At 37.4% G+C, this 26,348-nt stretch overlaps 2 protein-coding genes and 1 pseudogene across 2 annotated transcripts; 1 reads left to right on the top strand and 2 right to left on the bottom strand.

Moving 5' to 3' along the window:
• Positions 1 to 81: 81 nt before the first annotated feature.
• LOC120199716 (F-box protein SKIP8-like) lies at positions 82 to 2,715 on the bottom strand. Its single transcript, XM_039200735.1, has 3 exons — positions 2,049 to 2,715; positions 1,413 to 1,609; positions 82 to 538 (listed from the first exon to the last, which is right to left on the bottom strand). The coding sequence occupies exons 1-3, from the start codon at positions 2,502 to 2,504 to the stop codon at positions 280 to 282; spliced, it is 912 nt and encodes a 303-aa protein (XP_039056666.1). The 5' UTR covers positions 2,505 to 2,715; the 3' UTR covers positions 82 to 279.
• Positions 2,716 to 3,013: 298 nt separating this feature from the next.
• LOC120199669 lies at positions 3,014 to 8,047 on the bottom strand. Its single transcript, XM_039200695.1, has 8 exons — positions 7,998 to 8,047; positions 7,811 to 7,913; positions 7,279 to 7,727; positions 6,711 to 6,896; positions 6,088 to 6,195; positions 5,752 to 5,955; positions 3,825 to 5,671; positions 3,014 to 3,587 (listed from the first exon to the last, which is right to left on the bottom strand). The coding sequence occupies exons 2-8, from the start codon at positions 7,884 to 7,886 to the stop codon at positions 3,014 to 3,016; spliced, it is 3,444 nt and encodes a 1,147-aa protein (XP_039056626.1). The 5' UTR covers positions 7,887 to 7,913; positions 7,998 to 8,047.
• Positions 8,048 to 20,067: 12,020 nt separating this feature from the next.
• Positions 20,068 to 22,218, top strand: LOC120199668 (annotated as a pseudogene).
• Positions 22,219 to 26,348: the final 4,130 nt, after the last annotated feature.

Here is a 26,348-nt window from a genome sequence, read left to right as displayed (position 1 = left end):
TTCATGTCAACAATAGTTGAAGAAATATGTTATGTACAGCCATAATTATGATATACTAAGAGGCAAACAAATAATCAAAGGACAAAAACGTAAAGAGTCCCCCATTTACCAGAAAATACCCAAAACTGAGATGGCAAAGCCAAAAATATAAGGATCATTGAAAAGACATTCCACGGAAATTTCAAGCAACTTGCTTTTGGTAACCAAATAAAATTACCAGTACCATGTTTTGAAGCTACTACTAAAATTATCACTTCGAATTTAACTCTCCATCTTCTGTTATCCATGAATCTGTTGTCCCATGTCCCCACCGGCAGGCAGCATTACTGAGCTGTGGTGATGTACAAGGTACCACCGTCCGTGATGGAACTCAAAGACGTTCGTCATGTTAAACGGTCCGCTATCTATGTCAACAAAGGTTTTCATTGTAACCCATGCCATGTCTGTCAGTACCCGGGCTCGAACATCTCTAACCTGAAAATCAACATCTTGCTCCCAATTAAATGCAACCTGCCAACTCTGTATTACAGCATTATACCTGCAAGTAGTAAAACCCAATGGTTCTCAGAGTTAATACGGTATATAAAGCAAACCAGTGATATAAAGACTTGAGCCTAATCGAGTCGAATACTACGGTGATATACATTCTACATGCTGAAAACTGATCTTAACCAACTTTCTGAAGCATCCAATCTTCTGATGTGACGAAGGATCAAGCTTGTGACAAAAGGGATGAACAAAAAGAAAAGGAAATTACCGTGCAATATATCTTGAAATAAATGTTTTTCATTCACGCTTTCCCCGATCACGATAGGAAATACATCATTTATTCAACTCAATATAAATGTTAAGTGATACATTCATCATTTGGGTTCTTAAATTACAATATCTGTCATTTCGCAAGAATTCTATTTATATGTAGTTGCTTCTAACATACCAATTCAAATAGAATTTCTAAACAGCATGGTTGATTGTGATAATAAGTAGAGATAAATGCACTGTCATTCCAATTCATAAAGCACTCCAATGTTGGAACCAGGTTAGCAACTAAGAGCACAAGCAATTTTGCGATCATAAAAGCAAAATGTAATCATCTTACAAGTTAAAGCTCTTCTCTACCTTAATATATTTTTGGAATCATCGCGGTATTTTCTAGAGACATCTTAAATAGGAAAACATCAAGCTCATTTCACTCGAGTTTAATCAACCGTGCAACATGATAAGAGAGTTAAATGACACAAAATTTTATTGGCTTTGTTCAGTGTTTACCCAGACCTACCTCAAAGCTAAAATTTCAAATTCATTGCAGAATCCTGACAAAAAATGATAGAAATTATCGAAATTTAACACTCCATCATAAGAACAAAAGGAAGTAAACTGCATTTTCCTGATATCGGACTGAAAGATCTTACCCTGAATAATGTTCTCCCGATGCGTGAATACACTTTACATAATCCGCATTCAGCCAAAAACAACTCATAGCAGGAAAAGACCTACTCCTGATGATGTTAAAGAATTCTGTATTAACATTCATTATGGCTCTTGTAGCTGCATAGTATGCCTTCCACCCATTAACCGGTGTTACACTATCTTGCTCCAACGTAAAATCCTAACAAACAAAAGATTAAGGAAGAAAATTTAATAACTAATCCCAATTGAGAAAGATATCACCATTAGGGGGAAAAGGAAATCAATCAACTACAACAGTTGATATTAAATAAAATTTTAAAAAAACACAGTGAAATTTTGGGAAAGAAAGCTCAGCTCCATTGAGGAAATTAGAAGCAACGATTATGACGGGTACATCTCATCATTCGAGGTAAAAAAAAAGAAGCCATGCAATGATTCTGTGCACTCAGTTTATCTCCCAATAAACTATGAACTATATAAATAAATAATGAATGACCAAATTCATACTTTCGTTAGAAATGCCATGAAAGGCGAAATAAACTATGAACATTAGAAATTAGAATTCATGAAAAATCAAAATTGAAGCCAAAAAATTAAATAAAAATCGAAAGGCAACAAAAATTGGGGGAACCGGGTACCTTGTGATAAAGTGCTTTCCAAGCATTATCATCATTGGCGGCCTTCCTCATCAGCGAATTAGTCATAGAAAGCCGGCAAAGGCTCGGATAATCCAGGTAACTAAGCGCGTGAGTGGTAATCTCGGGCACCAGCTGCTCCATCATTGACGCCCCGCTCTGCATCTCCGCCGCTACCTTGGAAACATCCGCCGTTACCATTTCCTCATCCACGGCACCAGCCCTACCGTCGTTAAGGAACGCCGCGGAATCGGTGGCTCCGTTGCAGGAAGAAGAGGGTGTGGCTTGTCTTGTTTCCTCTTTCCCGGTTGACGTGGCGGGAGCGGAGACGTTGGATTTGTGGGGCCTCTTGAATAATGACCAGACGGCGAGGAGGAGGGGGAGGAGGGTAACGATTGTGGCTATGATCAATGACTGATGGGACTGGAGAGCGATGGAGGGGTTGTAGGAAATCTCCATTCATAAGACATTAAAGCTCCGTCGTACATGAAATAAAACCCTAGAAATCTCCAGTGATTCCAAATAGGTAACTAATTAAGACGGCGAAAACTCTTTGGTTTTTTGGGTAATAGTTTTTTTTAAGGTTTTTACAAAAGGTATAAAAATTTAAACAGGATTCAATTTTGTTGCAGAAAGAGAGAACGGAGAATCGTGACAGCGACGAAAATGGAGAAGCTCAAACCAGAAAAACATATCAGTATTGGGGGATAGCTTTGTAATTTTGCAGCTTTATTATTTCTACAACTTCTAACACTAAATTAATACGAAAAATCATAAAAATAAAAATGATAAGTTAAATTTATTACAGGGTCAAAATTACCCTTTTACCTTTATAAAATAAACAGAAAAAAATATTTTTGTATGATATTAAAATCGAATTAAATTTTGAATCGAATAAAATCTTTCTAAAATTCGGGATGAATCGAGTAACAGTCAACATAATTGGTCAATAAGAGCTCAATCCAAATCTAAACTTCAGCAATAACATGAGATTGCTGCACAGTAAACAGAGGTTCAGTGTTGAATGGCAGAAGAGTCCAGTAAGATCCTTCACTGTCAATACAACAGCTATACCATTCTATTCTGTAAGAACCCACTGGAAAATGAGATACGTCAAGTACACAGCTTGAAAATCCTTGGCCTTTACCATTTGGTTCAAAGCACACAAATTCATTAGCTATCTGCTCATCTTTTGTATCACTGTCCCTGAAACGCTTACCGTGACTAGTCTTCTTTTCGCGCTCCGTTACGTAGCGAAATAACTTCTCGTTCATTTCTACCATGTCCTCACGTTTCCAAGGCTGTCGATTCGATTCCGTTTCCGTTTCTTCATTGTTTCCTTCCCTGTGGGACGGCTTCGGAGAGGACACTCTACTGTGGAGAAGACAGTACAACTTGGTCAGTTTAAGTGAGAATCCGGGTGAGGCGTTTCTCAGTTGAAGACACAGATTTAGCGAGAGGTGAGAGCCGGACAACACAACAATCTGGTTTTGATTTCTGGTGTATGTGCTGAAGACAAAGAGTTCTGAACCAATGAAAGGCCTGGAGATTTAACAATATTTCAAAAACAAGAATATCAAAAATTTGAAAATATATCAGTTATCACAAACAGGTCCACTCTAATTCTAGGGGGGGAACCGATTACAGAAGATAACGCTAAAGATCATTATGCAGTGGAGCAGCTTAGCTAATCTTCGATAGATTTAGTAGAAGGTTTTTTTTAATTGAAAATATGCAGAGAAAAGAAGGTAACTATTGGAAACAGTTTGCAAGATATACCTTGTATTAAAAAAATGCTTAGGCATCTGGAATGGAATTCGAAGCCATTTCCTAATAATGTCTAATAGTACTTCTCTCCCATTCTTCGTAACTTGGGATATGATTGCCTCATTTTCTATCCCGTTTATCTCGTTTCGCAAACGAATCACAGTGGAAACTGCATACCTTGTTATATTAAGTATATCCTCTACCTCATGCCCACTTTTCGGTATACAATTTCTGGATTGCAGGTGAAAACATTTTCTGGGATATCCTCCACTCTCCAAAAGTAGACAGAGATCCATGCTAATCTCTTGGTCGATGTGCAATAAACGCCCCAGCAAATCTTGCAGTAGCATCGAACTTAAATTGCTATGCTCTGCATCCTCTTGATCACGAGTTCTTAAATTTTTATGAGCAGGGATATTTGGAAAGAAAACTGGGAATCCGGTACTAAAGGCCAATACAGAGCAGCTAAGTGCAAGTGTTGCAATGACTTTCAAACTCTCACTTTCCATACCGATGAAAGATGAGTTTATCAGATCCAATTCCTTCGCTAGTCTATTCAGCCGGAAAGAAAAGTGCGTGAATTTTTCTAGACATTTGACGTTAGTCAAAGCATTGTTCTGAACCTCAATCATGTTGCTAAAAATTTCCTGCTTAGATGCGTCCAACACTTCAAGAATCTCGCCAACAGCCCAAAGAAACTTTGTTCTAAGAGAAAAGAACCATCTCTGGAAACAGAATGCCTTTTGAGATATGACTAATCTTTCTAATGTTTCTATGGAAGAACATGCATTATGGTATGCCCCAACAAGAATATCCCTATAATTAAGCACACTGTCATTCCCTGCGGCATCTTGTCCAAGTTCTCCAAAATTATCTTTCAAAAAAGTAAGGAGTTCATTCATTACCACTGAACCTACTAAGAAAGACTCTTGCTTTGCCAAAGAACTAAGCCAGAGTTTTGCCTCAGAATGGGAAAACTGAACTAACGATTTAAGCCAGCAATAACAGGAATCAGACTGAACTCTTTTAATTAGCTGTGTAAAAATAAAAGTTGCTGTAACCCATGCTCCCTGACTTGTCGCGTATATTCCTGCTTTATAGGCATACCAGTTATCCCTCGCTGACATCATTTTGCAGGCATGCTCAAGGGTAGCAAGTTCTTGCTTAAATGGGTGTTCATTAAGAATTCCAACAGGACGAGAATGCAATAGCAAAGAGTAAATGGTACGTGTATAGTAATCAAATACTCTGCCATGATGTAGATGCTCCACCAGAAGTTGTACTTTGTCAAAGACACTGGCAGTGATTGCACCAGCTTCACTGAGGATTTGAAGACAGGCAGACACAAACCGGTGTATGTCTGATAAAAGCTTGGACCTGAAGACTTTGCCCATATCTTCCTCAAAGTCAATAACCTCACCTGAAGCAATGTGTTTACTAGCCAAAGCATTTTCATTTAGATTTGCAAAATATTTGATAAATGAACTGATTTCACCCAGCACTGTCACACCCAAATCCAGATGTTCCCCAACAAGCTGAAGAATTAGATTAAGAAGGTTTTTAACTTTTTGCAATATTCTGTTACTAGTCTGGCAAGTATCAGATGATGGCTTCACCAGTGATCTGACCTGTGCCATAACTAAAGAGATGACCTGCAGTGGCAGAGGTGAGGAATAAACAGCAAAAGATTCACTATTTGTTCTTGCCCAAAGTATCGTTGACATATCTGTAAGAATTCGAAGAGCAGCAAGGCTCTTTGACATGATTGGAGACAGAGATGCATTTTGTAGAATGGCTAATATCTGAGCAAATTCGAGCTTCTCTAAAGATGAGAGACCAGGTATCGTATACAAAAGGATCTGCAAATTGCCCAAAATGATCAACAAAGTTTAAACCAAATGATACTAAACAACTCATTTATGATTTGCTTAAAGAGAACCTTATGTAAAATCTGGAGAGCTCTCCAATGCATGACTGATGGAAGTTCCAGTTCATCTAGTAAGCTGAATAAAGCTTTGATCGCGTACGTATTTCCGGGAGAGCAACACCCTTCTTTTACAAAAATAAGATGCAAACACCTTAATGCTGTTACTCGAATCTGCAAACTATTTTCCTGGGTTACACATCGCAAAAGCACATCCACCTGTATCCAAATGGAAAGACAAACATATTAAAAAAGTCATCCCACATGAAATGTATTGCAAGAAAGAGAGATTGAGAATAAGCATTCACCGGGGCCTGCCCCGACCGCATGAACTGGTGCTAGAAGGAATACCTGTTCAGAAATAAGACTTGTAGACTTGGAAACTAGTTTTGAGAGTGAAACCAGCATGGCAATGATGAAATTCTCTTCTGAAGAATCTGACACCAGCTTTACACCGGTCTGCAAGAAAGCAGTGACTTATGTGAGCTAAGATAAAAAAATTCCAAACAGGGAGTTTGCAGCAGGAATTAATTATTTGAGTAGAATACTGATTTCTACCTGTCACCAAGATCATTCTATTGTTGCATCACATATGGGACCGGTAGATAAATAGTACCTCACAATAACAGTATATAGCAACAATGGTCACACTATTGTGCCTAATTGGAGTATCATATGTTGGAAAATTTTTGAAGGCATATGCAATGCGCCTCATGTGTAGGACTCGATTCTTTAAAATGGATGCAACAGGCAATAATTAATTTAACACTAAATGCCTCCTCTTCAAAATAACATGTCAAAAAGGCCCTGAAAACCTTGTACCAATCCATGATATGGTCATGGATAAAATTGTCCTTTGCAGGCCTGGTCATAATTTCGCACAATAAGCAGAAAGTTGTATTTAGAAATGCAAATTGGAATATGCATGTTTCAGGATATGAGTGAATGGGATAGAGGGGAAGGGAGCACAAAACCTTGTAAGCACTTCTTGAAACTGAATATGAGTAACTCATTCTAGTAAAAACACTTGCACCTGCTAACCTTGCAGCTGCCGGTGTTTCTGGCGAAGCCATCATATTCGCCAGCATCTCCAAGACAACAGATGCAAAGTCATCTGTTAACTCACAAAACCGACTGGCAGCAAACAATGATGCTTTAACCTATAGAAATCATGCAAATGCGGAGAATAAGCCTTTCTTGTGTTCCAAAAATATGTTACTGTAAGTGGCCTGTAAATAATGGCATATTCAATAATAATGTTTCTTATCTTTTATTTCTTCGGTGTTTGTGAAGGCAGGTTGATAATCTATGGGGGCAAGATAAGTATCTGCAGATGTGTGTGATTGGGAACTTATATAATGTCTAACACGATTGAGGATCCTAATCTAAGTTAAACACTTTAGTTTAGGCTCAAACAAGCTCAGGTAATCACATTCTTTAAGAAAGGGTAGAAAAACAGATTTGAAGGAATGTTCAAATAACAACAAGAAGAACATTTCGTTTTCTGCAGCAGAAATACTGATGTTGAGACACCGAACTAACCTCCAATATATCGGAAGAGACCATACTGGAGAGTACCAAGTACCGTATCTCCGCACTATCTTTTGCAAAATCAGCCCAACAACCAAATAGAACTAAAGCCATTGCTCTCGACTCAACGTCACCTGTGTCCAAAACAATCTTCACTCTCCTCAACAGTTCTTCATGGTTATTCACTCTGCTATTTAGAAACGTTCGTCTCTTTTGCTTCCTATGTTTGCTGCTCTTATCACACCTGATATTTGTCAAGAAAATTCTGACAATAGACAGCCTGATTTTCTTATCACCAAAGCGAAATGCGTCCGCAAGCCTTAAAAGTATAGTATTCGCAAACAGTCTATCCTCGCCAGGGACTAAACCGAAGATGGAGCATACTGCCTTAGTCGCTTCAGGTTCTCGTCCCCATAGTTCCAGTCTTTGACCAGTCTGTAAAATGGCCTCACCTGCTCTGGCTAAATAAGGAAAAACTCATCAAACTGAAGGAGATGATGAAATGGGTTGGTATTGGAGTTTGTGAGAGAGAAAAAACTGAAACCTGGGTTATTGGAGCGTAGAGCCTTGTCGAGCTGGATGCTCCATTCCATGGCACAAGCAGCCGATATTTTGTCCATTGTAAAATGCGGTCATCAGCTCAGCTACTTCCTGAAAAATATATAAAAGAAAAAACAGAGCGGATGCAGTGAGAGAAAGAGGAAGCAAAGGGAATGAGCATTTAGACGAACAGTTGGTGGACATAAAACAGAAAAAAAGGTCTAAAAATGGCATATTCGACGTCAAGACCGACACACACACTGAACGCCCATCTATGATGATGATTGATAGCGTTATTACTAGCCTTTGAATCCCGAACAAAAGACTTCCACTTCCACTTTCACTTTCATCTCCTGTTTTCGTGTTTGGTTTGGCAAAAGGCAAACGATTTTTCTAGTTCTACTGCTTATTTATCATTACACGGCTCATCAATAGATGATCTATTTTTTTTAAATAGTATATATATATATATTAATATATAAAAAAATTATATGCGATGAAGTTAGCATGAGTCGGGTTTTTGGTCCATCCGACTCGACTCGAGAACAAATGAGTCTCCACCTGAAACTCGACCTGACTAAAATAAGATCTCACCCAATCCGACCCGAACATATGAATTAGAAACTCGACCCGAAATAATAAAAAAATTAGTTTTATTCAATAAAAATAATGAATTAATTAAAAAATATTATATATAAGGGTATTATTGTAATTATTCCTAAATATATAAGGTAAAATTATAATTTTTTTCGGGTCGGATCGGTATTTTCACCCTAAACCATAACCCGAACCTGAATTTTTTTGTAAAAAATCCGATCCGATCGAGTCGGAACCCGTCGGGTTCTGGTTGAATGCCCATCCCTAGTGAAGTTAAGTATAACTTTTAGATATATATTATCAATAAAATAAACAATCGATAAAAATTAAATTTTAAAATAAACACCTACTTATTCTATAATTCTAAGTACACTACGAGTCACTAAATTATTCAAAATAAATTTTTAAATGAGATTAAAATAGGAAAATTAGGATAAACTACATTATAGTCAATCAATTATCGGTTAATATTTTGTCACTCTTTTATAAAAGGTTATGGCTTTGCCACTAACATTCTTGAATTTAAACTTCTTGTCATTTTGCATAATGATCAGATAAATGGTAACATGACCATTTGAACATTGATTTAATGATAAACATAAGCATCAACTTTTACACATTAACTAATTTGGTAATGATTTTATTAAATAATGAAAAATATTCTTTTCGAGAAGACGGAAAATATATCTTAAAATTAGTTTTATTAGACCATTGCAAGAAGTGAATAAAACATTTAGAAAGTTTTTAGATAGATTTTCGTTAGTTTTAAGTGAGTTTCATAAAGAATTAATTCAAATATTTGATATTAAATTTTTCGTAAACGACGATGAGCGACAAACAAAAAACGAGAAAGAAAACAATCATATCATACATTGTTAATGATTTAATGACCTATAAAAAAAATCAACATCGATAATTTAATGATAAAATTAATACAAATACTTAATTTTAATGATTAAACTTTATGTAAAAAGTTATTTCAGGAAAAAATACAGATAACTTATAACCCTAATATCTCGTATCTATTTATAGGAACACTTAATTGATTATAAAAAGAAATTTATTTAATAAAGATTTATTAAAATTATTTTTTTTTACTTTTTAATTATTTTTTTATAGAAAGTCTTTAGTTTTATTAAAAATAGAAAATATATAAAATTACAATGAATATTTACAAGCATAACCGTAAATCTAAAATATAATTATGACATTTTCCTATCACCATTTAAATAAAAACTAGCCACCTAGATCACATAAGGACCAAAGAATGAAAATGTTAAAAAACTTAACAAAAAACTTGAATAAAATAAATATATGATTAATCTGATTGCATCGATAAACGAATCACAAAAGGGATGAAGTTACTGAAAGACTACCGACAAATCGCAAATCAGAGTCAAGCGACGTCAGAAACTATCCACGAACGCAAAACGTATATCCAAATCAATCCGAGGGTCCAAAGCAGAGAAAATTATCTGTAGACACTAATTTTCGTCCATCTTTTTTATTATTTATATATATATATATATTATATAGTTTGAAATCATTTTGAAAACTATATAATATATGTTTTTTTTTTAAAAAAACATTTTGAAAATATATAATATATAGTTTTTGAAAACATTTTTGAAAACATATATATTATATAGTTTTTGAAGTCATTTTTGAAAACATATAACATATAATTTCAAAACATTTTTGAAACTATGAGTTTGAAAATATTTTTAAAAAAATATATATAATATATAATTTTAAAATATTTTTGAAAATATATATTATATAGGTTTTTGAAAAATATATTTTTTATTATTATAATTGTCATTTTTTTTATTTTAGTAGTATTATTATTTTTATTAATTTTATTTTTATTGTTCATGTCCAATAATCAATCCAGCAAAGGGTCCACTAGTCTGGTTCAGTCAGATTTGAGCCTGACCCAGCCCGTCCAGGTTTAGGGTTTGGAAAACCCTGAAATGATGCCAGTCAATGCGCCGCATGGGGGAGTCAAGGGGACACGCGTGGCCAACGGTCAATACCAAAACGGCCGGCCGGGATCCCGGGACTAACCCATCCCGGGATAGCCGATCAACCACGAACCCATGACCCCGAAATATCCGAGATCGTCCCAGAAATCACCGGAAACAGCCTCCCAACGGGCTATATAAATACCAGGGGAGAACCCCCGAGAGGGGGAAAAAACGAAACCGTAAAACACATCATCGGAGAGAACACAGAACCGAGGAAAACAAACGAAGAAGAAATCCATCTCAACATATCAGAAAAAACCAACAATCAACCATTACCAAACCACCACAGACCCACAAACGGCCAACAGTAAACCAGAGAGTCATTATCACAAGACAGTAAATCGCGAAACAACAAAGACAGAAATCAAACACAGTACAAAAAACCCAAAAAGCGGAGACTTTCGAATCCGAAAGTAAAAATAACAAAGTCCAAAACTTTGTTGCGTGGAAGAATACCGAAAGCCACCCGGAGCGGCGTCGGAGAAACGAGCCGTCACCAAAGAAGGGGTACGTATTCTAACCAATCAAAGGGCGGTTCAAGGGTGCTAATCCTTCCTTGACCGTAATCGACTCCCGAACCCGACACGTTTCTGGTACAACGCAGATCAGGTAAGATGGTGTCCGACCCACCTAAATTCGATTTAAAGTGGTCGGTGGCGACTCCAACCCAATCAATTCAAGTCGAAGCCCAATTCCGGGGCCCAACCGAAAGACGGTTGCGACAGCTTGGCGACTCTGCTGGGGACCGGTAAGTGAGTCAGGCCAGAATTAATTTTCGGTTGTCTTTTTATGCGAATATTGTAAATTTAAATTTTAATTTATTTATTCGATTCCAATTATTTACCTTTGATTATTTTTCCAAGTAAATAGTTGTACTAACATTTTTTCAATGATTTCAGATTTTCGAAAAGTTTCATTTCAGGCTCTATACTCGAGCTCCGAACCCTTTTAAGTGGGGGTGAAAGCGACGCATTCGTGTGAATTTATTCACCGCATATGCCTAGCAAGTAGCCTTCGGGATTCATATACCTTATGTCTTCGTGTGAATTTATTCACCGTGCGGGCATAAGGGAATGTGTCCCCTCGAGTTTAACTTAGTCCACACAAGCCTGTGATGGGTTTAGGACTAAGGGTCTGGTAAGCCAAGGGGGCACCGGCAAGGAGAACTCGAGTACCGTTTTTTAGAACCTAAACCGGGAGAGTACAGGGAATTAGAGCCCACCCCAAAACCTCATTCCAAACCCTAGGCTGTTTTATTTCCTACTTTATTTTCTGTTCAAAGCATGCGAACTAGACAAACATGTGGTTAGGTTTTGTTTGAAATTAGCATGCGGGATAGAGATCATGTCCGGGTAGAAATAATAAGCATGTGGGGTAGATATCATGTGGGGTAGCATTTTTCATTTTTATTATTGTTTTGATTTACCTCACTAACCCTCTTATTTTTTGTTCTCTTTTATTTTGTGTTCATCGTTTGCATCATTTAAAACGATGTGTTGATCCACCAAAAATATGTTTGTTAAACATGAATAATCTGCATTAATGGACAAATGGGTTATAATACAAAGAGATAAAAAAACTCAGAAGTCCAACCGTGGTCAAAGAATACTCAAAGGCAAAGTTGCAGGGGCAATACGAGGAAAAGGTCACTGACTCGGTCGCTCCTTTCGAAAACTACAAGAACAAGATGGTGAGACACTAGCTGAGTTGGATGCCATTACGGACGAATTCAAGAAGCAAGCTTCGGATAGTTTCTCTCGATGGAGGGCTCCAATGACACTTTCGTTAGAAACAAGCTCGGTAGAAAGTGAAAGTCGGAGATGCAATCCTTCGAGATCTTTTTTTGGGGCAAGCATCTCATTATTTGCACATTTTAGCCAAAGGAGTCGGAATGGTTCGACAGGATATTCAACTAGTGAAAAAGACGAATCAACTTGTCAGAAGCTGTACAGGATTTGTACCATCAAAGAGAGTTTTTTGTCTCTTCAGACGTAACACTTTTGTCACCAATAAGGGTTATTCAGAATAACAAGCACATTTTTTGGATCAATGCCTCGGACATTTCATGCATCATATATTTAGACATTTTGCATTTCTTATTTTCTTTGCATTTTGTTATTTTCTTTGCATTCACATTAACTAATATAAACATGTCTCATCAAGGGGAACAAATACTGGATACACCGCCTCAAGCATTGGACACACCCCATCCACATAACACTCGTTTAAAGAAGAAGAGGATGGAAGCCAGAATTACACAAATCGAGGAGAATATGGTAAAACTACAAAAAGAACTAGAAGACAAGATAAACCAGAACAGTCGAAATACTCTGGAAACAATCACAAAAAACCAAGAGTCCTTGGTTGATCAGATCGTTGCCAAGTTAGTTGGCCTACAACAGACCAGTGCGCCCGGGGCAGGTTCACAGGAAGGGGTAACTATACAACCTACCCCACAAGTGGTTATCTCACCTGAAATCCTACCAGAACTTCGAGGGGACTCATCTGCTGCAAAATCAAAGCCCTTATCCTCTGTATTTAACCCTAGGAACAATCCGGGTTATTACCATGTACCAGATTTGGACGAAGAGGAAAAAGCGAGGAAGATGGAGGAAAAAATCAAACAATTGGAGGACCAAATGAATATAGTCAAAGGAGACCGTGGCTACCATGAAATCGATGCAGCGGAACTTAGTCTAGTCCCGGACTTGGTTCTTCCCCCGAAATTTAAGTCCCCGGAGTTCGAGAAGTTTGACGGAAACAGTTGTCCATCCGCTCACATCACCATGTTCTGCCGAAAGATGACAGGATATAGAAGAAACGACCAACTCCTGATCCACTGCTTTCAGGATAGTCTGTCGGGATCAGCTATTCGGTGGTACAACCAGCTAAGCCGATCAAATATCAAGACATGGAAGGACCTGGCCAAGTCATTTCTGGAACAATACAAGCATATCAATGACATAAGGCCAGATCGAGTTATGCTACAAAGTATGGAAAAGAAGCATAACGAGAGTTTCAGGCAGTACGCACAAAAATGGAGGGATTTGGTTGTGCAAATTCATCCACCGTTAGATGAAAAGGAAACCCGAAAGCTCTTCGTGCAGACCCTGAAGGCTCCATACTTCGGGCACCTGGTTGCGATCACATCAGGAAGCTTTTCAGACTTGGTTATGGTCGGAGAAATGATTGAGTCAGCCATAAAGCAAGGCAAAATTAAGGATGGGGAAGCCAGTAGGAAACCTCCTATGAGGGAGAGGGATGGAGAGGTTAACAACATCAAACACTCCAGCAAAGGTGTTATAATCTCCAGCCCAAAATCAACTGCGGCTGTACCGTTAGGTACTTCTAAACAAGAGTCCAGGAGGGAAAGGGAACATTTCGATCCTATTCCCATGACCTACAAAGAGCTTTACCAGCAACTTCTTGACACTCATGTGGTGTCACCATATCCAGTAGAACCCATGAAGCCCCCATACCCCAAGTGGTATGACGAGAATGCATATTGTGAATATCACGGCGGAGTCCCAGGGCACACAATTGAGAACTGTTACGCATTCAAGAGGGTTGTACAAAAGATGCGTAACCAGAACTGGATCAACTTCAACAACTTGGGGGCATCCAAGTGAGGAATATCATTTCATCATTTGAGGCATTCTGTTTGACTTTGTTTTTCTTCCATTTTTTCTCAAGTTTTTGTAAAGACATCTTAATCAAATTTATGTTACTGTAAAAGATGTTAAGCAATAGATCATATTTGCAAATTTGCATTTCTTTGAATATCATCTGAATTAAGAAACTCTGTAAATGGTTCAAAGTTACAGATCTTTGACGAAATAACAAGAACTTTGACCTTACCCAGAATATACCCTCAAACACCGTACCATACTCTTGCAATTAACCAATATAACCTTTTCCTTTCATAAGGTGCGAACAACATGGGGCATCGTTTGCATATGACGATTACTATACTTTTTATTTAAGACGTTCAGTGATGATAATGATCTTCACAGATGGAATAGTCGAGTAAGTGAATCTAGTTTAGGTCAGTTGCTTGAAAATTGAACTCTAAAGATGAGATTCCTTAACTTTTAAAAACACCTAGACTATGACAGGTTCTTCTTGACAATCTTAAGAAATTAAATCCGTAAAAACTGAGCTATTCCGCTAAGGCAATTGGTTATAGAGGAAACTTGAAAGCCCTGGCCTTATGAGTAGATTACGTTCAAACCATGACATTGCTCGGACACTTGGCAATTCGGTGTTTGCTCCACTGCTCTTGTCAGGCTGAAGACTCTATGATGAGATGAACCCTTCAGTTAACTTGATAAGAGTGATTATAATATTAAGCTATCCCTCTAAAGCAATTGGTTAAATGCCCCGGCTTTATGGATTCAGCTAGCCAGATAATGACAAGTTAAATCAAATTTATCTAAGCAAGAAATTTTCGGTAAAATGGACTAAGGGAGTTAAGGAACACCTGTTATAGTCAACTACACACGAGCACTCAAGAATTTCTTTTTTAGACCGATGTTTTTGCACTGTCTTTGTTAGAGGAGCCTACAAATCTTGAACAAATAGAAGATTTCAGAGGACTGAAATAAAAGGTCTAGTAAGTGATCATGCTAGTTGCGTCATTTTGTCCGCACCCAATTGAAGTGCCAAAGCATGTTGCGATATTTCAAAAAAAAATGACATTAGAAAGGAGGCCAAGCTAAAGTCAACCCACCCATTTGAACATTTGTCAAAGAGCCGTAACTCTGAAAGCATTAAAAGAGCTATTGATTTCTTTGATATTCTTTGAACTCATGTTTATAATTTGATTCAATTGCGGACAATATTTTACAAAATTTTTATCATTTTCCTTCCTAAAACAAGAAAAAGGAGAAACATTTTCAAACAGGATAGTCTCGGATATGAAAGGTCTGTAAAGCCAAAGCCCGGAAAAGGGAATGAGGCACGATCGATTCCAAGGACCAGATGGGAAGACAAAGCACGAGACTCCATCCAAGGAATAACACATAATTCATTCATGTTGCATGCATCTTAGACATACTTAGGTGCATCACATTCATCATTTTAGCATACATAATTTTGCAGCTTTCAGAGTCAAGCTTCGACTTCAGGATGAAGGTTACTCGACTTGCAAGCACCTTTAAAGAACGTTGGTGTAACTCAGCAGCAAGAAGCTACACCTCAACCGACTTTACATAACTACAGATCTCAGAACCAATTTCAGATGGGTTCGGGAACCAATTCAGATCAAATCTAGTTCGGTTCAAACTCACCATGAGCAACATGTTTTCAGTTAACACTTTCAAGCCAGATTTCAATTCCATGACGGAAGATATCCGGCTGTCAGAATTTATCAGTAGGTTTTCCCAGACCAGCTTAGGGGAACCACCGGAAGAATCATGACCGTTTTCGACCCGTAAAGGGAAGCCATTTTTAAACAAACTATTTGCAGCTTAGCTCAAGGCCAGAAGGGCTATCTGCCCACCAAGACCTTTGAGTTCGACTACGCTCAGCTCCAAGGCACATCATTTGCAGTATAGCTTAAGTCGAGAAGGGCTATCTGCCAAAGACCCCCGAGTTTGACTACGCTCAGCTTCGAGGGCACATCATTTACAGCATAACTCAAGGCTAGAAGGGTTATCTGTCACCAGAAGACCCCCAAGTTCGATTACACTCAGCTTCGAGGGCACATCATTTGCAGAATAGCTTAAGAAGGGCTATCTGCCAAAGACCTTCGAGTTCGACTACGCTCAGCTCCAAGGCACATCATTTGCAGAATAGCTTAAGTCGAGAAGGGCTATCTTCCAAAGACCCCCAAGTTCGATTACACTCAGCTTCGAGGGCACATCATTTGCAGTATAACTTAAGTCAAGAAGGGTTATCTGCTAACAAAAGACCTTTGAGTTCGACTACGCTCAGCTTCGAGGGCACATCATTTACAGCATAACTCAAGGCTAGAAGGGTTATCTGTCACCAAAAGACCTTCGAGTTCGATTACACTCAGCTTCGAGGGCACATTATTTACAGCATAACTCAAGGCTAGAAGGGTTATCTGTCACCAAAAGACCTTTGAGTTCGACTACGCTCAGCTCCAAGGCACATCATTTGCAGTATAGCTTAAGTCGAGAAGGGCTATCTGCCAAAGACCCCCGAGTTCGACTACGCTCAGCTTCGAGGGCACATCATTTACAGCATAACTCAAGGCTAGAAGGGTTATCCGTCAAGAAAGACCCCCGAGTTCGGTTACACTCAACTTCGAGGTCATATCATTTACAACATAGCTCAAGGCAAGAAGGGCTATTTGTCAATAAAATCATCGAGTTCGACTCTATTCAGCTCGATGATACCTCAATCACACTACTGTCCGACTGCAATCAAGGTTTTCAAGTCGAGAAGAAGACCTGGTTAACCGTGCCTTAGTGACAAGAAACTGTTTTTCGGCAACATAGTTTAAGCCGAGAAAAGCCATATGTCGACGGGGACCTTTCGAGTTCGGTTTTATTCAGCTCAAGGGCCTGTCAATCACATGTTGGAGTCAAGGAACTACTTTCCGGTCGAATTTTAACCAAGGTCTTTAATCCGAGAAGAATACCGAGGTTGACTACAATTGGGCAACAAGAAGCCACATCCCGATTCAAACTTCGAGCTATGGTTTCAATTCCGTATCATTTCGAATTCGCGAAGGAGGAGTCATCCGCAACCTGGTTCGACAGGGAGTTATTCTTCCAAGAGTCAATTTTTCAACTTTAAAGAACGAAAATTTGTGTCTTTTTGTCTTTGTCCTTTTTTTCATTCCACGAAAAAGGACAAAGAGGGGCTAATTTTCGTCCATCTTTTTTTATATATATATATATATATTATATAGTTTGAAATCATTTTGAAAACTATATAATATATGTTTTTTTTTAAAAAAACATTTTGAAAATATATAATATATAGTTTTTGAAAACATTTTTGAAAACATATATATTATATAGTTTTTGAAGTCATTTTTGAAAACATATAACATATAATTTCAAAACATTTTTGAAACTATGAGTTTGAAAATATTTTTAAAAAAATATATATAATATATAATTTTAAAATATTTTTGAAAATATATATTATATAGGTTTTTGAAAAATATTTTTTATTATTATAATTGTCATTTTTTTTATTTTAGTATTATTATTATTTTTATTAATTTTATTTTTATTGTTCATGTCCAATAATCAATCCAGCAAAGGGTCCACTAGTCTGGTTCAGTCAGATTTGAGCCTGACCCAGCCCGTCTAGGTTTAGGGTTTGGAAAACCCTGAAATGATGTCAGTCAATGCGCCGCATGGGGGAGTCAAGGGGACACACGTGGCCAACGGTCAATACCAAAACGGCCGGCCGGGATCCCGGGACTAACCCATCCCGGGATAGCCGATCAACCACGAACCCATGACCCCGAAATATCCGGGATCGTCCCAGAAATCACCGGAAACAGCCTCCCAACGGGCTATATAAATACCAGGGGAGAACCCCCGAGAGGGGGAAAAAAACGAAACCGTAAAACACATCATCGGAGAGAACACAGAACCGAGGAAAACAAACGAAGAAGAAATCCATCTCAACATATCAGAAAAAACCAACAATCAACCATTACCAAACCACCACAGACCCACAAACGGCCAACAGTAAACCAGAGAGTCATTATCACAAGACAGTAAATCGCGAAACAACAAAGACAGAAATCAAACACAGTACAAAAAACCCAAAAAGCGGAGACTTTCGAATCCGAAAGTAAAAATAACAAAGTCCAAAACTTTGTTGCGTGGAAGAATACCGAAAGCCACCCGGAGCGGCGTCGGAGAAGCGAGCCGTCACCAAAGAAGGGGTACGTATTATAACCAATCAAAGGGCGGTTCAAGGGTGCTAATCCTTCCTTGACCGTAATCGACTCCCGAACCCGACACGTTTCTGGTACAACGCAGATCAGGTAAGATGGTGTCCGACCCACCTAAATTCGATTTAAAGTGGTCGGTGGCGACTCCAACCCAATCAATTCAAGTCGAAGCCCAATTCCGGGGCCCAACCGAAAGACGGTTGCGACATTATCATAATAACAAATAAGTATCATATTGATCAGCCGTGGCGACGTCAAATCACACCCTAAGAAAAAAGATAAACAAACACAACAACAACAAATTATAAACAATGGCAAAAAAAATTGTAAACTGCCAAAAGATAGAGAAAAACATGTCACAAAGACATAGATAAATATGTCACAAAGGCAAAGAACATGTCACAAAGGCAAAGAACATGTCACAAAGATATAATTATTCTTATTAAAAAAAGAAAAAGAAAAAAAGATAATCGACCGGCAGCAACCATCATTAAAACCTGTTTCTCGCCAGTTAAATAAAATTAAAGAAAAAAAATTGAATTGATTAATAAAATTGACACAAATTATAAAAAAGAAAAAAATGTAAAAAAGAGAGAAAGAGGAAGAAAACGACTAGACTTTTTAATTAATGTTAAAAAAGTTGATATTTTCTTACTTTATATTAAATTTAATTTCCTTGTTGCTGTCTTTTGGACCAAAATTATACACAGATTTAATAACTTCCCACACCGAACCGAGAAGATGGATTAAGGAATCGTTATCGGAATAATCCGATTTGGAAAAAGAATTATCCTTGTGTAATTTCCTGTTAAGAACAAGTACGTGACCCTGCAAAATTTTCCTTCTTTCTAGCAATTGAAAATTTGGGCCACCTAATGCCTACCGGTTGTTGTCGCCTTATTACTATTCGGTAAAAGTTATGGTCACCAGGGTCGGGTAAATTGGATAATTTTCCACCTGAATATCAAATTAAAACTATTAGACAAATCATATGTTTAGAGGTGGACAGAAGAATTTATGTTAGAGACGAACTTATAAAATTTTATGAGACAATAAACAAATTATGATAATTTAAATTTTTTACGAGAATACTGGACACATACTCCGTAGTGATTAAATAGTAATTTTACAAACTCTAAAAATATTAGAATGAAAATCTAATTAAAGGTTTTCCAAACTTATACCCTTCCCCTGTAGAATTTACAAAAGAAGAGTCCTTTCTATAGGAAACTCACTATACAAGAATCTAAAGTTCTAAACCAATATGACTTAACAAGCAAGCGCACGATGTCATAATGGTGTGACACTAAAAGTGGATAGACTAGATTCTAAATTTGAGATAAACAAGGGGACCAAAGCCATAATTTACCGACTATTTGAATTCTGAAAAGTAACGTAGAAGCTTTTGTAATTTAGTACATATAAATTCCAATGGTCCCAACTCCATCAAATTTCCTGCATTTGCTCGTGGAGAACCCAATTCTGACAATTCTGACGTTTAAGCAAAACCTCCGCTAGTAGAAAACACCATTGCTTTCTAGGGAGAGCTGGAATTTTATATATAACGCTCTCAATTTGTCCATTACCTTAACCATATTTATCTTTACCAAAGTTTACTTGGAGCTTGTTTACTACCCTTCCTCTTCGCCATCAGCAACACGGAATTACTCCCCTGAAATTCATATATTAGTGTTAAAAGCAAGTTTTTATCAACTCGAGAATCAAAGGGCAAAGCAGCATTTTCAGGATTCCATGTTGCAGAGATCTGGATTGAAGAGAAAACCCCCAACGACAGCAGCTCTTCTTGTCTCTACTGTTCTTCTCATGGCTGCCTTGATTACGTATTCCTCGTGGATTGACACCGTAAGTATGAATAAATCTTGTTCTTGCTTCATGGTGGACTCTGCGATTCTTGGTTCATGTTTTGTTCTTTTTGCAGTCTGGGGTTTTTGTTGAGAATTCAACTGAGAAAACCAATACCATAGTTGTGTATAAAAACCGAAAGTTCCCATACGGAGAATTGAGATCCCACTCAAGTGTACTAAAAACCAGACGCAAACCAGTTCGACGAATTACCCGAAGTCGTTCCAAACAGAAGACATTGATCCTTCGTTAAACCCTGTTTGTCCGGATTATTTTAGATGGATCCACGAAGATTTACGTCCCTGGAAAACCTCGGGGATCACCAGGGACATGGTGGAGAGAGCAAACGGAACAGCTACGTTTCACCTGGTGATCAAAGGGGGGAAAGCCTACGTTAAAAGCTACAGACAAGCCATTCAAACAAGAGATGTTTTCACCATCTGGGGCATTCTGCAACTCTTCAGAAAGTACCCCGGAAGATTACCGGACCTCGAAATCATGTTCGACACCGAAGACAGACCGGTGATCAAGTCAAGGGAGTACAGAGGACCGAATGCAACAGCCCCACCGCCGTTGTTTCGCTACTGTGGAGACAAAGAAACGTTGGATATAGTCTTCCCTGATTGGTCCTTTTGGGGATGGTAAAGCTTCCATTTTTACAAATTCACAAAACCCAATTTCCTGTCGTCTTTCGTCGTTCATTTCAGTATTTCACCCCACCCTGCTTGTTGACATCTGCATGGTATAATACACAATCGTCAGCTCTAGATGTAACTCAAATACCAAATGTCATTAATGGCCTGCACTTGCAGCTTCGGTTGCATGGCGCTAATGGGTCCCTTGTTCACTGAAAAGTGGTCTACCATTTTCACGGCACGTGATAACACCTGTAAACTCTGAAATGCGTTGGAAATTCGCGCTGTCCCAAGTTCCTTAGTCATTTTATATGAATCTTTATAAAACCATGGGACAGCATATTGAAAGATATTGAACAGGGAAATCAAAAGATCAAATGGATTGATAGGGAACCATATGCTTACTGGAAGGGAAACCCGTTCGTGGCTGAGAATCGGCAGGAGCTTCTTAAGTGCAATGCCACTGAGCAACAAGACTGGAATGCCCGCCTGTTTATCCAGGTGAAAATCAAACAGCTAAGAAAAATTCTGAACAGATATTATCCTATAATTAACCCAAACTATCTAAAAAAATAAATTAACAGGCATAGCTTGCAGGACTGGATCCTTGAAGGCCAGCAAGGTTTTAAACAATCCAACGTTGCAGATCAATGCATGTATAGGTGAATATTTTGGCAATCAATTTGTAAATTTTGTTCTTCCGGTTGTTTAACAGATTCATGGTTTTTGCAGGTACAAGATATACATTGAAGGATATGCATGGTCTGTTAGCGAGAAATACATTCTGGCCTGTGATTCCGTTACATTGATGGTACAACCTCAGTTCTATGATTTCTTCATGAGAAACAAGCAGCCCGTGGAGCACTATTGGCCTATAAGAAATGATGACAAATGCAGATCCCTTAAGTTTGCTGTGGACTGGGGCAACAATCATAAAAAGAAGGTATGGGTTGTCTTTAATGTTTGAACTTTATGATCTTGGTATTCTGGCAAGGGCTTTGTTAAAACCTGATACGATATTCGGATTTGGCAGGCACATGAAATCGGAAAAGCAGGCAGTAGTTTTATGCAGGAGCAACTAAAGATGGACTACATTTATGATTATATGTATCATTTGTTAAATGAGTATGCCAAACTGTTGAAATTCGAGCCGAGAATACCTGAAGGTTCCAGGGAGTTGTGCTCGGAGGTAATGGCCTGTCATGCAGAAGGGCAAAAAGGGCGAAAGAAGAAATTCATGATGGAATCGTTGGTGAAAGGTCCTTCGGTCACAAATCCATGCACCTTGCCTCCTCCTTATGACCGTCGAGCTCTTGCAGCGTTTGTTAGAAGGAAAAACAGCTCAATACTTCAAGTGAAGAAATGGGAGAAAGGTTACTGGCAAAGTCTCAACAAGCAACATTGACATGGCTGAACGAAAGAGAAATTAGTATATTGAGTTATTGACCCTTTTCCAGCAAAACAGAAGGCTAATCTATTGTCGGGTCGACAGCAGTTAGAGTGAAACTGAGATCGAATGGGGACGATGAGTACGAGAAAGAACAAATTAGCATTTAGAGGTCAAAGATCAATTTGTTTTCAAAGGAGTAGCAATAACAATGTAACCTTTGTCGTAACCGGTTTTCGTCCGGGCACGAATATATTTAAATTTGGCGGGAAAATTGATGTGAATAGATGGTTTTGAAAATAATTTGGGAGTCGCCATCGGCCTTTTGGGTCAGGTAGGTCGAATACCTAAAAAAATATTTTTTAAAAGAGTTTTTAAAAAAAACATCAATTAAAAAATTAAACTGATCTGCGTTTATAACCAAAAATTCGTTCTTTTTAATAATAACAAGGGATTCGTGGTCGGTTACGTTTAGGGAAGGATTAGCACCCCTACAACGCCCAAATTGGTACTTTTTAATTATAAATTGTCTATCATCTTAAATTTTAAAAATTCAAAATAGATTTAATTTATAATTCTTATTTTCAAAATTATATTTAAAAATATCCGAAAAGAACTTCTAGTTGCCTTAAGACAGCTCTTTTCTTTGATTTGATAAATATTAATTTAAATAATATTGTTTATTTTTTAATTTTTTAAAATATCAGAATAGGACATCCAGTTGTATTAAGACTGTCCTTTTCTTTGATAAAAATAAATATTTAAAAATTATATTTATTATATATTTATGAATATAAAAATATTTAACCATATAAAATAAAAATATTACTAAAACAATGTATTTAAGCAGTAAAATTAAAACATATAAATAAATACTAAATTATAATAAAATAAAATTAAATCTAATTCCTAATTAATTAAATATTTTATTTTTTATTTTAATTTAGTGACCAAAACAAAATTATCTAAAATTCAAATTTTATAATAAATTAATTAAAAATATGAACTAGGATAAAAATTTTATTTATTAAAATTAAGGGATTAAATCTGTCATTTATCCTAAATATATATTTTAATAAAAGGACTAAAATGAATAAATTAAAATTCGAAGACTAAATTAAATTATTACAAATTCAGTTTAGTGACCAAAATGTAAAATTTACAAATACGAAGGACTGCGGCCGGGGTTTAACTATTTCGTAATACGCGAATAGCCCTTTCCAAAACGGCGTCGTTCGGGAAGGGTTATTTAAGCCTAAAATCCAGCTGGCCCGAAGGGCCAGCCTCATTTCTCTCTCTCTCCCTTCCCTTTCTCTCTTTTCTGAGAGAAAGAAATTCTCGCTTCTCTCTAGAAAAGAGAGAAGCTCTCCGGCCGGCCGCCGTTAGCCACCGTCATACCACCGCCGGCCGCCATATCCGTGGCCGGAAATTACAAATCCCACCCCAAATTAAAGCCTGGTTTTCCCTAAAGCTAGATCCGGTTTTTAGCCTAAAATACTACTGAAATGCGTAGATCTAAAGTTTATACCTTCGACCTTTGACTTTCCGATGGCTCCAAAAAGGTTCTGATGACCAACGGTTCCTCGGTAAGTTTTTTTCCTTCCTTTTTCCTTTTGTTTTTGCTCTGTTGTTGTAGACTGGGATCGTGGTAGTTGTTATTTTCTCTGTTTTTTTTTCTCTGTTTCTGTCCCTGGGTTTTTTTTTTCGCAGGTGGGTGGTGGCTTTTATAGCCCCACCGTGTTCGTCTCGGACCGGTCCGAAAGGGGCCTCGGTGAGTCACCGGACTACCAGTGGTGACTCACCCCGTAGCCTTGCATGGACGGCTGGTATATGATCTTCTGGAGTCTTCGGTTGGGACGTGGCAGCGGCGGAGGCGCGGGCTGTCGGCAGCCGCGGAAGCTGGAGCGGCGCCGCGTGGCCCTAGGGTATCAAACCCTAGGGTTTCCTTCTGGCATCATCTGGACCGTTGGATCTTATCAGATCCAACGGCTGTGAGCTGAGCGGCGATCAAATTAGGTTAGGAACCCTAACTGGAAACCCAAATATTAGGGTTTCTGGTTGGATTTGGATCGTTTTAGTTGGTTTGTAACTGGGCCGGTTTAATTGTAATTGGTTTGTAATTTATATGTAATATATTTAATAATAAGTAAAAATAATAATAATAATAATATAAAATAATAATATAATAATAATATTAATAATGATAATAATAATATTAATAATAATATAATAATAATATGGATAAAAAATAGTATCTTCAGCTGCCCCTCTTGCCCATTCTTGTGTTAACAGAATAGGGCAAAGATGAAAAGATAATAAATTTTTTATCCATTTGACTTTACTTTGATCATAATGGAGATATTGAGTAAATTCTTCTCTCTCCAAATAAGTTCTTCTTATTATGAACTTTCTGCTGGGATGATGATGACTTCCTTTCTGTGATAGAGTCATTCAAAAGGTTGAATAAGCTCTTGATGAGTCTTCTCATTATGAACTTTCTCTTCCTTCTTCAGATAATATCAAACAAAGGTTGAACAAGCTCTTCTCATTATGAACTTCTTCTTCCTTCTTCAGATGAGTTCTTTTCATTCATGAACTTTCTCTGGCAATGATGATTCACCAAATGATGGATTCAGGTAAAAGGTTGAACAAATTCTTCTCATTATGAACTTCTTCTTCCTTCTTCAGATGAGTTCTTCTCATTATGAACTTTCTCTGGAAAAGCTGATCCATCAAATGACGGATTCAAGTAAAAGGTTGAACAAATTCTTCTCATTATGAACTTCTTCTTCCTTCTTCAGATGAGTTCTTCTCATTATGAACTTTCTCTGGAAAAGTTAATCCATCCAATGACGGATTCAAGTAAAAGGTTGAACAAATTCTTCTCATTATGAACTTCTTCTTCCTTCTTCAGATGAGTTCTTCTCATTATGAACCTTCTCTGGAAAAGCTGTTCCATCAAATGATGGATTCAAATCTTTGCTAAAATCTTTGAAATTCCTGTTAAAAATTCAACATAGATGAAAATGAATGAAAATGCACCTATTTTTGTAAACACTTAAAATATGATGCATGAATGTTGAGTTATTTGATTTCAGATTGGTGAATTGAGTATTTCTTCAATTGTAAAAACCCAATAGATTTTTCTTCTTCAAATGAAAGAAATCTATCATCTTTGACAAATATAAATATAATGTCACAAAAATCTCTTGAGAATAAAATTCAATAGTATAGGCTCTTGAAAAGCTTGTATTCAGGCAACATGTTGATTCTGATAACAACTCATCTGATTATGAAGTACCTTTCAAGATGATTTCACAGATATCGATACTTCTTCTAATACCGAGAAATCTTGAATTCTGATTCTGATGAGGAGAATAAACTGTTATACTTGACAAAAATGGGATTCTCAAAGGCTGAAACTTCAATAGCCAGGTAGAGATGTGTGGTCCAAATTCATTAATTGCAGAATTGGCAAATTTTATATGCTGCTCAAATGACTAAGGCTGCTGATGCACTTCTTCAGATCAAATAACTCAAAGAAACCTTCCAGAAGATGCTATTGAGTATCCTTATTTTTACTATGAGCAAATTCATCTTTCAAATTCAATGATTGTTCTGTCCAACCAGATCAGATAACTCAAAGAACACTTCCAGAAGATGCTATTGGCAAATTCATCTTCCAAATTCAATGCTTGGTTCTATATAATCAGATCAAATAACTCAAAGAACACTTCCAGAAGATGCTATTGGCAAATTCATCTTCTAAATTCAATGCTTGGTTCTATATAATCAGATCAAATAACTCAAAGAACACTTCCAGAAGATGCTATTGGCAAATTCATCTTCTAAATTCAATGCTTGTTCTGCTAAACCAGGTCAGATGACTCAAAGAACACTTCCAGAAGATGCTATTGGTAAATTCATCTTCCATTTAATGTTTGGTCTGGGATATCACAGTACTTATTCGATATAAAGCCAGAATTTGTAGATTCGAAGCATTTCCATGCTGCTACACTTAAAAAAGGCTATATTCATAATCTGCCAACAGAGTTTCTCTTATCATGCTTCATTCATGTGCTGATGCTTTTTTATTGACAAAGAATGATGGCTTTCATGGGATCCAAGAACAAAGTTGAACTGTTTAT

The sequence above is a fragment of the Hibiscus syriacus genome, unplaced genomic scaffold (assembly GCF_006381635.1).
Source record: "Hibiscus syriacus cultivar Baekdansim isolate YM2019G1 unplaced genomic scaffold, ASM638163v2 tig00005465_pilon, whole genome shotgun sequence".
NCBI lineage: Eukaryota > Viridiplantae > Streptophyta > Magnoliopsida > Malvales > Malvaceae > Hibiscus > Hibiscus syriacus.
This window is presented reverse-complemented; position numbering and strand designations above follow the sequence as displayed.